Source organism: Chinchilla lanigera, unplaced genomic scaffold (genome assembly GCF_000276665.1).
Source record: "Chinchilla lanigera isolate Chin_1 unplaced genomic scaffold, ChiLan1.0 scaffold00006, whole genome shotgun sequence".
In the NCBI taxonomy this organism is placed as follows: domain Eukaryota; kingdom Metazoa; phylum Chordata; class Mammalia; order Rodentia; family Chinchillidae; genus Chinchilla; species Chinchilla lanigera.
This window is the reverse complement of record NW_004955407.1, coordinates 3,374,473-3,388,546: the sequence shown is the minus strand read 5'-3', so window position 1 is coordinate 3,388,546 and position 14,074 is coordinate 3,374,473. Positions and strand designations below refer to the sequence as shown.

Below are 14,074 nucleotides of genomic sequence, written 5' to 3'. Positions count from 1 at the left end.
ATCAGGAGTAAGTAGAGTGCAAACGTAGGACACCTGGTATATCTATTTGCTGGTGATTAAAGGTCACGTCAAAGCCAGGTGTGAACGTAGGACTCCGTCCCAACCTCATTAATAATATAAAATGGAATTGAAGCCTTTAATATTAATATTCACTTTTTTTCCATTTTCAGGGATGTACTAACATCTCCATCATTGTGGCAGTATGCTGTCCTCCTCAACCGATTCAATTACCCTTATGAACTGGAAAAGGATTTACATTTGAAGGGCTATCAGAGACTTTTTCAAGGGTCTTTACCCTACTATCCTAAATCAATGAAATGTTACCTCAGCAGAACTCCAGACCGAATGCCTTCAGAAAGACATCAAACTGGAAATCTGAAAAAATACTATCTTCTGAACGCTGCTTCTCTTCTTCCAGTACTGGCTCTAGAATTAAGGGATGGAGAGAAGGTTTTGGATCTGTGTGCTGCTCCTGGAGGCAAATCAGTGGCACTGTTGCAGTGTGCATGGCCAGGTAGTGTGCTTTTCTTTCAATAATTAACAGCCTTTTAATACCTCTGTGTTAAAAATACTTTTAAAGTACGTAGGGAGAAATGGAAGATTGAGTTTGAAAACTAATTTATTTCTTTCCTGGAGAACATTTGCCGTTGAAATAGAGTGTAAAAATTATGAGAAATGAGAATCCAATTATACATGGCATTGATACAAATATATCAGTTGACTGTATATTGAAGAGAAAATACACTGTACTGATATTCTACAGTTCTGTAAGCTAGTCACTGAAGCTTGTGGTAGTTTGGTGTAAGACATTACAAAACATCAAGATTGTTTCTTAAGGTTTCTTACAGTTTTTATAATTTAGCTGAAGTGCTATAGAATTGTATCAAAAGGAGTATTTGTTTTTATTTCAACTCTTTTTGTGTTCTTTGACAATATTCACATATTCACATTCTTACAAGGCATACAATATATAAACTCATTACTTCTAGGCACATAATGTTTAGTATTGTAAAAACGAAAGGGAAGTTTCAAACTTGATTTCCGTTTTGGAGAAAGTGCATTTTAACCTTAAATTACCTTTATTAGCAGGTATAAATATTTTACACATTTGTAGAATAAGGGAATTGATTTAAGAACCCCAAAACAAACTGATCTGTTCTGTGAGTTTGAAGTGGGGAAAAATCTTCCTATTTTTATGCCAAGGGCAGTGAACCTCAGGCAGTGTGCCAAATAAAGTAGATTTTCATCTAAGTAGGATTAATGATAATGGTTTTCTAAGATGTACAGATGTCTTCATGCTCATGCTTAAAACCCAAATTAGGTTAGCTACAGTGCTGGAGTTTGGATTTTAGCAGCAATGCTAATGAACGCTTCTATAAGCAAAACTTAAAATGGTGGCTGTGCTGAGTGTGCAATTTATGCAGCACATTTCTGTAGATTAGTACTGGCCATTATTTTGGGCAAGGAGGCTCACAGATTTGAATGATTAAAAAGCTCATGTTTTCCTTTTATTTTGGCCCAGTTGTTAGCGTGATGGACTGACCACTGTTTTTTCTTAGCACAGCTTTGTAGTATCCTGCCCTTAACAGAAAAAGGCAAACAACTATGAATGTAAATAGGAAAACATTAGCATACTAAGATTGATTGAGTAGCCTGGTCACCTGTCTTGTTGAAGGCTGTCACCTCCTGGAGTATTCACTGTTTCTGTTAGTTCACTAGGACCAAGTACTCAACACGCATAGCTTAAAAGAGGAAAGGTTTATTTGGCACATTGTTTCCGAGTTCAGTCAATGGGTTAGTAGGCTCCGAGCAGGGGCATCATTGGCAGAAGAGCATGGCACAGCAGAGCTGCTTAGTTCGTGGTGGGGGGAAGCAGAGCAGGGAAACAGCTCTAGACAGAAATGGGCCAGTGACTGTCCAAGGTCACATCTCCATGACCTGCTCAGACATACCTGGAGGTGTGCTTTTCTACTCCCCTTGCGAGCTCCCAAACCTGTCAAGATGATACGATCAGTTACCAACTGTCAGTGACACCCTTCTGCCATCTAGTTACCCTTGGTGATGAAATTGGTAAGACCCCTTTCTGTATTGAATGGCTTTTGCCTTTGTTTCTGTTCCTTCTGTCTCTAGGTCTTTTTGCACACTCTGCCACTTTCCCTTCTTCCCTGAGCCCTTGCTTCCTTCAGTTTTTACCTCAGGAATCTCCTTCCCCAGTAGGATTTTCTCGAACTCTCTATTTTTCATCTTCTTTGTATAATAATGAAAATAATGGCCATTTTAGAACAAGGTCCCATGGACTGTATTAATCACACTGTGTAAATCTATACTTTTAAAATATGGTTCAGTCTCTGCTTCTAAAGTGGTATCTTCATACAAAAATCTAAAGTCTTGGGACTTAGAAGAACATAGTGTGATGTCTGTCTATGTATGTATGTATGTATGTATGTATGTATCTATTACCTATTCCTCTATCTACCTTACTGTCACAATGCTGTGAGTTGGTGATCATTAACCCCATTTTATAGATGAAACCGAGTCAAAGAGAAGTTAACTAAATTGTCCAAGGTAAGGGACAGAGCCGGGATCTGAAGACATTTTCACTGTTGTATTGATGACTCGCTTCCAGTCTCCTGTTGATGCTCTACTGCTGACTTGCATGTGAGCAGAGGGACAGTCTGTAACAAGGGCTCTGTAAACCAGAACCTGTAAGGGGTTGAACGCTCAGATGTATTTTAATTTAATGTCAACTAAACTTTAGCAAATCCATAGTGATCATTTGTGAATTTGTGACTCTGCTTCTGGCTACCTCAAAGAGCCCTACCACTAGCCCTCACAGCGCTTTTAGTACAGAGGACAATATTGCTGCTCCACTTTTTACACTGAGAGGGTTCTAAACATAATCATAATTAGATGCATGGCACCAAAAATAATTGGAAGAACTTGAAATGAGGCAAGATTTGTTTTTTCTTGAATTTTATGCACTAAAATAAATGAGTGAAACTATTTCATTTCCTTTACATGAGCCAGGCTGCCATGTACATATGCTAAAGGCTTAGTGTCTTTTTCAGGAATATGTTAAGTTTACCCTTTTCCCTGCCTAAATTGAATGTTGACATAATTGAAATTAATTGTCTCTGTTATTGTATATGAGATGTGAGTGATAATTGTGGCGAATGTTTAAATTAAAAAAATTGTTACAGTACAAGATACATGGTCATTAATCACTCCCAGAATACTCCCTCTCACTTCAAACACACTCATCCCATTGTTCTTGACACTTTCTGAAGCAGTTCTGGAAGTCCTCTTTGGTGAGTGTGATTAATTGTGCTTTTATGACTGTCTTAGTGTTCTGAATGAATTTAAAACATTTACCTTTTAATGGTCATTTTCACTTTGGGAAAGAGCCAAAAGTTGCCCGATGCCTGATCTGGTAAATGGTGTGGATGCGTACACACTGGAATGTTTGTATGAGCCTGCCTGCCCATTGGACATCACTCAGCAGTAGCATTCCCCGTAATTTCATCACACTCATGGAGATGTTCACAGAAGACTTCCAGAACTTCTTCAGATGGTTGTAAGAAGGCTGGGTTAAGTGTGTTCAAAGTGAGGCTGGAGTATTTTGAGAGAAATTAATGGCAATGTGTCTTTTACTATAATAAAATTTTTAATTTAAACATTCACTGTATATTCAGATCACATATCATATATGTATGAAACTCCATGTATTACATATCTGATTTCTCTTCAGATTGCATAAATCTTTTGCCTTTTACCATATATTGCATATTTTTTTTTTTTTTTTCTGTCTTTTTGAGACAGGGTCTTCCTGTGCAGTTCAGGCTGGCCTTGAGCTCACTTTGTAGCCCAGGCTGGTCTCGAACTCACAGTGATCCTCCTGCCTTAGCCTCCTAAGTGCTGGGATTACAGGTGTGCACCACCACACCTGGCAAATGCATAATTTTAAAAGTTAACCTAAGATCATTTCAAATAAAATCCATATGTATGTAAAGTAATGATACATCATAAAACTATAGTTTACCTGGGAGCTATTTTAAAATGCTGAATTGAGAATCTTGACTAAAGGTATTGTTTAATAATAGCTTGATTTTCACTTGTAGTGATTTAAGTATTCTTTACTATAATGCCATTTTTCAAATTAGGTCAGCCACATCTTATGTGCACATACTGTTTGTAAAGCATTGGATGGCAGAGTATAGAAGTTGTCTTGGTTGCTTTTCTCTCGTTGCTAAGACAAAATACCCAACTCCCAAAATGAAGGAGAAAATGAAAGATTTATTTAGCTTACAGTTTGTGGAGGTTTCAGTCCAAAGAGGCTGGTTCCAAGGCAGAGTGGCACATGGCACAGGGCAACTGTTTATGTGTTAGTAATTTATCAGTAATTTTTACTTGTAGTTCATCAAGGAAATAGGCCTATAATTTTGCTGTGTTCTTGTCCTGTTTGCATGTCAAGGCAATTTTTATTATGTATAGTTGAGAATTTCCTCTTTAATATTTGGAAGAATTTTAAAAAATTGGTACTAGTTCTTTAAGATTTTTGGTAGAATTCATCAGTGACATTATGTGGTCCTGGGCTTTTTCTTTAATAGGAGATTTTTTTATTACTTCTCAATGCTGTTACTCATTAGAGCTCTGTTCAGGTTTTCAGTTATTTCAGGATTCAATCTGGTGAGGCTATATTCAATCTGTATCCAGGATTGCCTTTATTTCTTCGCATTTATCAAGCTGTTTGTAAAAATCTGTAATGATCCTTTGCAGTTTTCGTGTCTCTCTTTTCATCTCTGATTTTCTGAATCTTCTCTTTTTCCTAGTTCGTATACCTTTTGGTCAATTTTGTTCATGTTTTTGAAGGACCAGCTCTTCATTTTATTGACAGTTGGCGTATTTTAAAGTCCATTTCATTTATTTTTGCTTAGATTTATTGTTTTTATTCTGTGTTCTAATCTTTTTTTTTTTTTGGTTCTTCTCCGGTACCGGGAACCGAACTCACGACCTTGCGCTTGCCAGGCAGGCACTTTGCCGCTGAGCTAAATCCCCAGCCCCTTTTGTTCTAATCTTGAGTTGGTTTTATTCTTATTTTTTCTACTTCCTTGAGGTAGTTATTTGAGATTTTTTCTGATTTTTCATATAGGTATCCATTGCTATAAATGTCTGTGTTAGTACTACTTTTGCTGTGTCTCATAGCATTGGTATATTGCATTTTCATTTTTACTTTTCTCAAAAAACTTTTAAGTTCATTCTTTATTTCTTTCTTTACCTATTACTATTCAAGTATAAATTGTATAGTTTCCATGTATTTGTTAATTTCCAAAGATGGTGGTGTTCACTTCTGGTTTTATTACACTGTGGTCAGAAAAGATACTCAGTATAATACCAATTTTTAAAAACTTTGTTGAGACTTGTTTTGTGGGCTACTTCATGGTCGGTCCTGAAAAATGCTTGGTGCGCTATGGAAAACAGTATATATTTGGGACAGTATTTTACAGTGTCTGATAGGCCCTGATTCTTGAGTTTCTGTCTGTATGATTTATCCATTGCTGAAAGTAGGGTGTTAAAGCCTCCTAGTATCGTACTCAAGTCTATCTCCCTTCCAGTCTGTTAATATTTGCTATATGTATTTAGTACTCTGATACCGGGTGCATATATATTCAGACTGTTATTTTCACCTGCTGTATTGATCCTTTTATCATTACATAAATAATCTACACTTATACTTCATTTCTCCCCACAGCGTGAATTTCTGATGTTCTGTTTTACAGAACATCTTTCTATATTGCCCATCTTTTCACATGTTAATGTATCTATTTTAATTGCTTTGTTTTTTTGTCTTTACATTAGAGATATAAATGGACTATGTATCATGTTTACAATATTAGAGTGTTCTGCGTTTGTCTGCATAATTACTCATACCACTGAGTTTTATACCTTCCCATGTTTTCTTCTTATTCATTTTCTTTCTTTCAGTTTGAAGGCTGATGCACTCTGCATTTTCAGAGATGTCTCTCTCATCTTCATATCTAAAGCCTATCTGCTGGGGACAGTGTTCTTAGTTGGCAGTGCTGTATGTTGTTTTGTTTTCTCCTTTAATACCGTGAACTCTCATCCTCCTTTCTGGCCTATCGGAAGTCTCTGCTGAGAAGTCTGCCTAGGACGCTCTTGTCTTATGTTTCCCTCATCTTGCTGCTTTGAATTTTTTCATTTTAACTTTTTGAGACTTTGGTTATTCTTGATATATATTTGGTTTAGTTGACTAGACTGGTAACCATTGCCCTTCCTATAGCTGGATATTTGTATCTTTCTTGAGGTTTGAGAATTTTCATTATGACCACTGTGAATGGGCTTTCCATTCCTTTGGCTTTTTTTTTTTGTTATTGTTATTTTTTGGACACAGGGTCTCGCTGTGTAGTTCAGGCTGGCCTTGAGCTCACTTTGTAGCCCTGGCTGGCCTCAAACTCACAGTGACTTTCTTGCCTCAGCCTTCCACGTGCTGGGATTACAGGAGTGCACCACCATGCCTGGTTCTTTGGCATTTTTAAATACTTCTAGAACTCCAGTAATTCGAATATTTGCTGTATTTTAAAATTTTTCTTTATGAATACATGTTTTTAACACATAATGTTTACATTTGTTGCGTGGAATTGGTATGTACATACGACATTTTAATTCCTTTTTTCATTCCTTTCCTCCACCTTTCACCCTTGATCCACTTCCCATTTGAGAAAGAGCTGTGTTTCTACCTCCTGTCATCTGTCTTTTACTTTGTGCTTTATTTATAATTTGGGTTTCTCATTAAAAAAAAAAAACATGCGATATTTAAGCTTGATTTGTTTCACATAACATGGTTTCAAGAGTCATCCATTTTCCTGTAAATGACTGAAGCTTATCTTTCTTTAGGCAGTATAGATCTTAATTGGGTATAAATATTACATTTTCTTTATCAATTCATGTGTTAATGGACATCTAGGCTGTTTCCAAGATTTAACTAGTATGAATTGTGCTGTTATAAATATAGTTATGCACATGTCAATGTAACATGATATCTTTAACTCTCTTAATAAGGTATCTAGAAGGTGAATAGCTGGGTCAAATGGAATTTCTAGTTTTGGTTTTATGAGGAATCTCCATGTTGATTGCCATAGTGCTTGTACTAGTATACATTCTTACCAGGAGTGTACAGGGATTCCTTTTTTCCCTCAGCCTCACCAGCACTTATTATTTAATTTTTTAATGATGGCTATTCTTTCTGAGGTAAGATGAAATCTCATTGTTGTTTTAGTTTGCATTTCTTTGATTACCAGTGATGTTGAGCATGTTTTCACATATTTGTTGGTGATTTGTACTTCTTTTTCTGTGAAGTGTCCTGTCATTTCAGTTACCCATTTTTTTTTTTTTTTCACTTACCCATTTTTTGATTGGGCCTTTTATTTTGCTTTTTTTTCTTTGTTTTTTTCTTTGTTTTGGTGCTGGGAATCAAACTCAGGACCTTGCTCTTGCCAGGCAGGGACTTGTGCCACTGAGTTATATCCCCAGCTGGGTCTTTTATTTTGGGGGAGTCTAATTATTTTATATATATATTCTAGATGTTAGTCCCATATGTGAGGAATACCAGGCAAAAATATTTTCCACTGTGTAAGTTTTCTTTTCACTCTGTTGGTTGTTTTGCTGTGCAGAGCTTTTAAATTTGATGTGATCGCTGTTTCTCAGTACTATCTGCTATACAACTGGGTATTGTCCAGAAAGTCCTTGCCTACACCTGTGACTGCAAGAGTGTTACCTGTTGTATCCTTCAGCAGATTTTTTCTGTTTTAACCTTTAATTCTTCGATCCATTTTGATTTTTATTTAGTACATGGTGAGAGATGTGGGTCAAGGTTCAGTCTTCTGCATGTGGATAGCTAGTTTTCACAACCTCGTTTATTAAAGAGAGGCCATTATATTTTTGGCTCCTTTGCCAAAATCAGATAGTTGAATCTTTTTTTTTTTTGTCTTTTTGAGACAGGGTCTCACTATGCAATTCAAGCTGGCCTTGAGCTCACTTTGTAGCCCAGGCTACTCTCGAACTTACAACGATCCTCCTGACTCAGCCTCCCAAGTGTTGGGATTACAGGTGTGCATCACCACACCCAGCAAATAGTTGAATCTGTAGACTCTTTTCTGTCCCATGAATCCACATGTCTGTTTTTGTGCCATTACCATGCTGCTTTCAATTTTGTATCTTTGTAGTATTGTGAGGCCTCCTGCTTTGCTGTTATTACTCAGAATTTATCTTGCTTTTCTGCATCTCTCCTGGTTCCAGTGAATTTTAGGAGTATTTTCTCTCCAGCTCTGTGAAGAATGCTATTGGTGTTTTGATTGAGATTTTGTGAAATCTATATATTAGTTTTGGAATTCTGACCATTTTGACCACATGGATTCTCCCTGTCCAGGAATAGAGTGCATCTTTTCATTTTCTGATGTCCTCTTCAATTTCCTTTTTAAGAGCATTGTAGTTTTCATTATGGAAGTCTTTCACTTCCTTAGGTTAATTCCTAAGTATTTAATTTTTCTTGGTGCTATTATGAATGGTATTTTTTCCCAATTTCTTCTTCAGTGAGTTCATTGTTAGTGTACAGGAACATTATTGATTTTTGTGTGTTGATTTTGTACCCTGCTACGTTACTGAATTTGGTTATTAATTCTAAAAGACTTTTGGTGGATTTTTTTTGAGTTTTTAATATAGAGGATCATGTCATGTGCAAACAATGATAATTTGGCTTCTTCCTTTCCTATACATATCCCTTTTATTTCTTTTTCTTGCCTAATTTCTCTTGCTAATCTTCGAAGCACTATGTTGAACAGGAATGGTGATAGTGGAATACTTGTCTTACTCCTGATTTTAGAGAGATAGCTTTTGGGTTTTCTCCATTTAATATCATGCTGTGAGTAGATGTGTCATGTATGGCTTTTATTAGATTTAGATAATGTCCTCTTATATCTATTTTCTTCAGTGTTTTTATCATGAAAGGACATTGAATTTTTTTTGTACTGGGAATTGAGCTTAGGACCTTGCACTTACCAGGCAGGCGCTTGTGCCACTGAGCTATATCCCCAGCTCCTAGGACATAGGATTTTATATGATATATTACATGTATTGATTGGCATATGTTGAATATTCCTTGCATCCATTGGTTGAAGCCTACTTAGTCACGATGTCTGATATTTTTGGTGAGTTGTTGTGTTCTGCTTGTCAGTATCGTGTTGATGATTTATGCATATGTATTCATTAAAGGGATTGGTCTATAGTTCCCTTTTTTGTTTGCATCCTTGTCTGGTTTTGGAAATAGCTTCCAGGAGTGACATTGGGAGTACACCTTCCCTTTCAATTTCATTAAAGAGCTTTAGGAGTATTGATGTTAGATTTTCTCCCAAAGTTTTTATAGATTTCAGCATTGATTCCATCTGGACCTGGACTTTTCTTAGTTGGTAGGTTTTTTATTACTTCTTCCATATTATTGCCTGTTATTGGATTATTCTGAGCTTTTAGATATTCTTCATTTAGTTTTGGTAATTTATATGTATCAAAGAATCTATCTATTTCTTATGAATTCAGTATTTGTTAGCATACAGGTTTGCAAAGCAGTTATCAATAATCTTTTTTATTTTAACAGTTTCCATTCAGATTTTACCCTTTTCATTTCTAAATTGTTTTGATTTGGGTCTTTTCTCTCCTTTTGTTGGTTAGATTGACTAAGTGTTGGTCTATTCTGTTCATTCTTTTGAGGAACCAATTGTGTGACTCATTGACTCCTTGTATTATTTCTTTGGTCTCAATTCTCTTAATTTTTTCTCAGACCTTTATAATTTCCTTCCTTGTACTAGCCTTGGGTTTAAATTGTTCTTGTTTCTCTAGGACCTTGAGTTGCATCATTAGGTTACTTACTTGAGTTCACTCTGTTTTTGTGATGTGAGCATTCACAGGTATAAACTTACCTCTTAGGACAGCTTTTATTGTGTCCCATAAGTTCTAGCATGTTATACTGGCCTTATTATTTAGTTCTGGAAACTGTCTTACTTCATCTGTAACCCATTGTTTATTTAAGAGTATATTGTTTATTTCCATACATTTGCATAATTTCTGTTTCTGTTGTTGATTTCTAGTTACACTGCACTGTGAAGATTTGCATGGGATATCTCCAGTTCTTTCATATTTAGTTAAACTTGTTTTATTGGTGTTTTATTTACTTTTCTGTCATTGCTAAGCAAAATACCTGACACCCAAAATTAAGAAAGGAAAGGTTTATTTAGCTCACAGTTTGTGGAGGTTTCAGTCTATACTTAGCTGGCTCTAAAGCAGAGTGGCACATGGCAGAGGGCAACAGTTCGTGGTGGCAGAACACAGCAAAAGCAACAGAGCAGAAAGGGAGGAGCAGAAAGAGCAAGCCTCTTTCCCTCCCTTATATTGTATGCAGGATACCCACCCTAGGGTGGGTGTAGCACTCACACCCATAATCCCAGCTTTGGAGTATGAATCAATCATAAATCTAGAAGCCCACCCTATGACTGCGTGAGGCTTTGGGGGGGGGCCATCTAAACACAAACCATAGCAATAGGCTAGTAAGTGGTCCATTTTGGAGAAACTTCTCTGTGCTCCTAAGATGATGTTTATTCTGTTGTTGAGTGGAACACTGTAGATATCTATTAAGTCCATTTACCTGAAGGTTTTTTTCAGCCCTAATACTTCTTTGTTGATCTTTTTTGTCTAGTTGATCTATTTGTGTTAGTGGGATATTGAGGACCCCCACTATAATTCTGTTTATGTTTCTCTGGCCTTTTATGTCCAGTTTTATGAAGTTGGGTATGCTGTTGTTTGATGCATAGATGCCAATAATTGTTATCTCTTCTTGTTGGATTGTTCACTCAACCAAATGTAATGACCTTCTTTGCCTCTTTTGATCAGTTTGGCTTGAAATCCCCTTTCTGTGAATATAGGATAGCTGTGTAAGATAAAATAATATAACAGCAAATATAAAAATGACAACTTTATCAAGTTTATTCAATACAAGAGTCCGCTGGTTGAAATGACACCTGTCACACTGATGCTTGGGATGGTTAGCACGTAAACAAATGGTCTGCCTGAGTGATGCTTGGTAAACTGTTAAGTGGTTAAGGTATCTCTCATTAATTGGTCACCCACACCAGCCCTGTCTTCTAGTTCTGATACTCTGTCCTTACACTGTTTACTTCTACTGCCCATATTTTCAATGGGATTTTTTAATCTCTTGAGTTTCTATTTGGAGCCTTTCTCTGTGCGCTGATTCTTTCCTGTGTTGGTCATTCATGTCTTGCATCACCTTGTTTTGCCCTACTGGATTTTTGTTAGTGTATTCTTTAGATTCACTGATCATTTTGTTTATTTGGCCCAATATCTCTTTTCTTATATCTTCCATTAGCTTTGAAAATGTCTTGTCTTATTAATCTGTTTTGTTATCTCCTGTGGGGAGTAGCTGAAGCTGGAGATGAATCACACCTGGGAGCACCCAAGGTGAGCTGTGTGAACAAGCTGTTCTGCGCCTCCAGGCAAGCTAAGCAATCAAGTTGCAGAGGGGTTTCAACTAATAATAGCCTCCCGAGTGGATAAATAAATGCACTGTAGTCCTTAAGCAGTTCCTTTTCTCCCATCTGGAGAGAGGGCTACACTTGACCTCAGCTTTCTACATGCTGACTCTTGTCTGCATTTCTTCATCCTCCACTGTCCTTTACCCTAGGGATTTCGAGAGCTGTGCTGGACATGGCAATCACTCCCTAATTCAGATGTGTAGCTTTTGTTTCCTCCCTTTATATACCCCCTGGATCAGTTTTGGGGGAGTTACGAGTTTTTGGTGGCTTATTTTTGTGTATGTTGGCTTATCTTTTCATTGGCTTATCTTTTCATGTTTGAAAAAATTGGCTTTTGTTGACTTATCTTTTCATGTTTCTATTTGTGTATGTGTGTGTGTGTGTGTAAGCTTGTGGATTGATTGTAATGGAAAGCTTTTTTCCAGTACAGAGACCTCTTTTGAAAAGGAGAGAAAAGAAACTAAAAGAAGAGAAACAGAAAAAACTTGATGAAGAAAAGATGAAAGTAATAAAAAGTTTAAAAAGCAAAAAAAGATTGAGTAAAAAATATTTCTGTGTTTTCAAAAGTGTGGTTTCTTTCCAAAGTCTGTAGTCTTGGGATCTAGACAATAACAGTTTTCTCTACCTAGCTTTATGGGCTATGGTTTTTTTTTTTGTACCCAGAATTGAATTCAGGACCTTGTGCTTCCCAGGAAGGTGCTTGTGCTGCTGAGCTGTATCTATGGCCTGGCCTGTCGGTTTTTGAGCTGCCCCTCCTGCACCAGAGGCCCCTCTGTGTTTACCACAGACTGTGATTACGGTCAGCCACCGCAAGTCTTTGCTCCTGTTGGTACATGGGAAGTGCAGTCGGTGCTTTGGTCTTTGCTGGATGTAGGCAGTGGGGCTGGGTTGAGGTGGACTGTTGGGATTTCAGCAGGAGCGGAGTCTGGCTGCTTCCTTCTCTTCTGTGTGTTCTCATCCAGGATCAGGTCAGTTGATTAACCCTTGGCTCTGCTGCCCTGTTCCAAGGGGAAGCAAGCTGCTGAGCTAGCTTGGAGTTGGTGGATGGCTGCGCCCTTGGGTCTGGGCGGGCATAGCCTGCTTGCTTGTGTCGGAGCGGAGCACCATGTGCCTCGTGGAGGCCTGCATTCTTGCATCGGGACCGGGCACCCCTGTCTGGTGCGGGCCTGCTTGCTTACATCTCAAGTATTTGCTGTGTGCTAGCCCAAAGCTCTATACTTTCCTTACTTCTTTTCATTGTTTTGTTTTTTTCTCCTCCAATGCTATATTTTCAAATAATCTGTCTTGCAATTCACAGATTCTTTTCTTCTGTTTGATTTGTTCTGCTATTTATGCCCTCTATCACATTTAAAAATTTGTTTTTTAAAAAACTACTTAAGTTTTTTAATTTAAATAAATTACTATGTTAAGTGTGGTGGTGCACCCCTGTAATTCCAGAATTTGGGGGGCTGAGGCAGGAGGATCGAGGTCAGTTTGAGGTGAGCATGGGCTACAAAGTGATTTCAAGGCCAGTCTGAACTGCACAGTGAAACCCTGTCTCAAAACAACAAAAACAAATAAACAGAGTTACTTGTATCTCTGTGTAAGTTTGTCCAGTTCACTGTTGAATCATCTGAGTTTTCTCGAAAGTCACTGAGTTTTCCTAAAACAGTTTTAGTTTCCTATGTGATAGTCTCAGAAGCTGGTTATTATATGGTTTGTTTCCAGTGACTTATTTTGTATATTGGGTGAGGTCATGATTCCCTGAAAGTTCTTTTTGCTTCTTGGCATGTGGTACAGTTTTTTTGTCTTTTTGAGACAGGGTCTTGCTATGCAGTTCAGGCTGGCCTTGAGCTCACTTTGTAGCCCAGGCTGGCCTCGAACTTGCAATGATCCTCCTGCCTCAGCCTCCCAAGTGCTGGGATTACCGGCATGTGTCACCACACCTGGCTTCATGGTACAGTTTTTGCATGGCAGGATGAAGTATTTGTTCCAGTCTTCATAATTTTGCTTTCTTTGTCTCCCCGCTCTAGAAATTTCTAAGCAGTTTGAGTCTCTGAGCAGATGTATCTTTTTGCTATTTCAACACTAGAGGGCACTCTAAGCCTAGTTTTGTTGTATATGCATGGTAGGTACTACATGCTAATACAGAATAAACTTAGAAGCATATCATCGGGGCCAGGGTAGGCTCAGATGCCTTACGTGTAGCCTTTGATGAGGCACTGCAGAATTCTTGGCTGCAGGCCTCAAAACAGGAGGACTGGCCTAAGGCTTCTATGCAAAACTTGATGCTTGCCTTTCTTTTCTTTGTTTCTTTTTTGTTTGTTTGTTTTGAGACAGGGTCTCATTGTAGTTTAGGCTCACCTTGCTTGCTTACATAGCCCAGGCTAGCCTTGAACTCGTAGCAGTCTTCCTGCCTTAGTGTCGCCAGTGCTGGGATTACAGGTGTGCGCCACCACGCCCAGCTGCCTCTCTGCTTGCCC

The 14,074-nt window shown here is 37.8% G+C and overlaps 1 protein-coding gene across 4 annotated transcripts in view; it reads left to right on the top strand.

Moving 5' to 3' along the window:
- The window catches only part of Nsun3 (NOP2/Sun domain family, member 3), a 75,044-nt gene that overhangs the window by 8,743 nt on the left and 52,227 nt on the right, over positions 1 to 14,074 (top strand). For all 4 annotated transcript variants that reach the window (XM_013503551.1, XM_013503546.1, XM_013503538.1 and 1 more), the window contains one exon: positions 171 to 514. In XM_013503551.1, coding sequence (XP_013359005.1) covers positions 313 to 514 — 202 coding nt within the window. In that variant the 5' untranslated portion in view covers positions 171 to 312. The remainder of the gene's footprint in view (positions 1 to 170; positions 515 to 14,074) is intronic.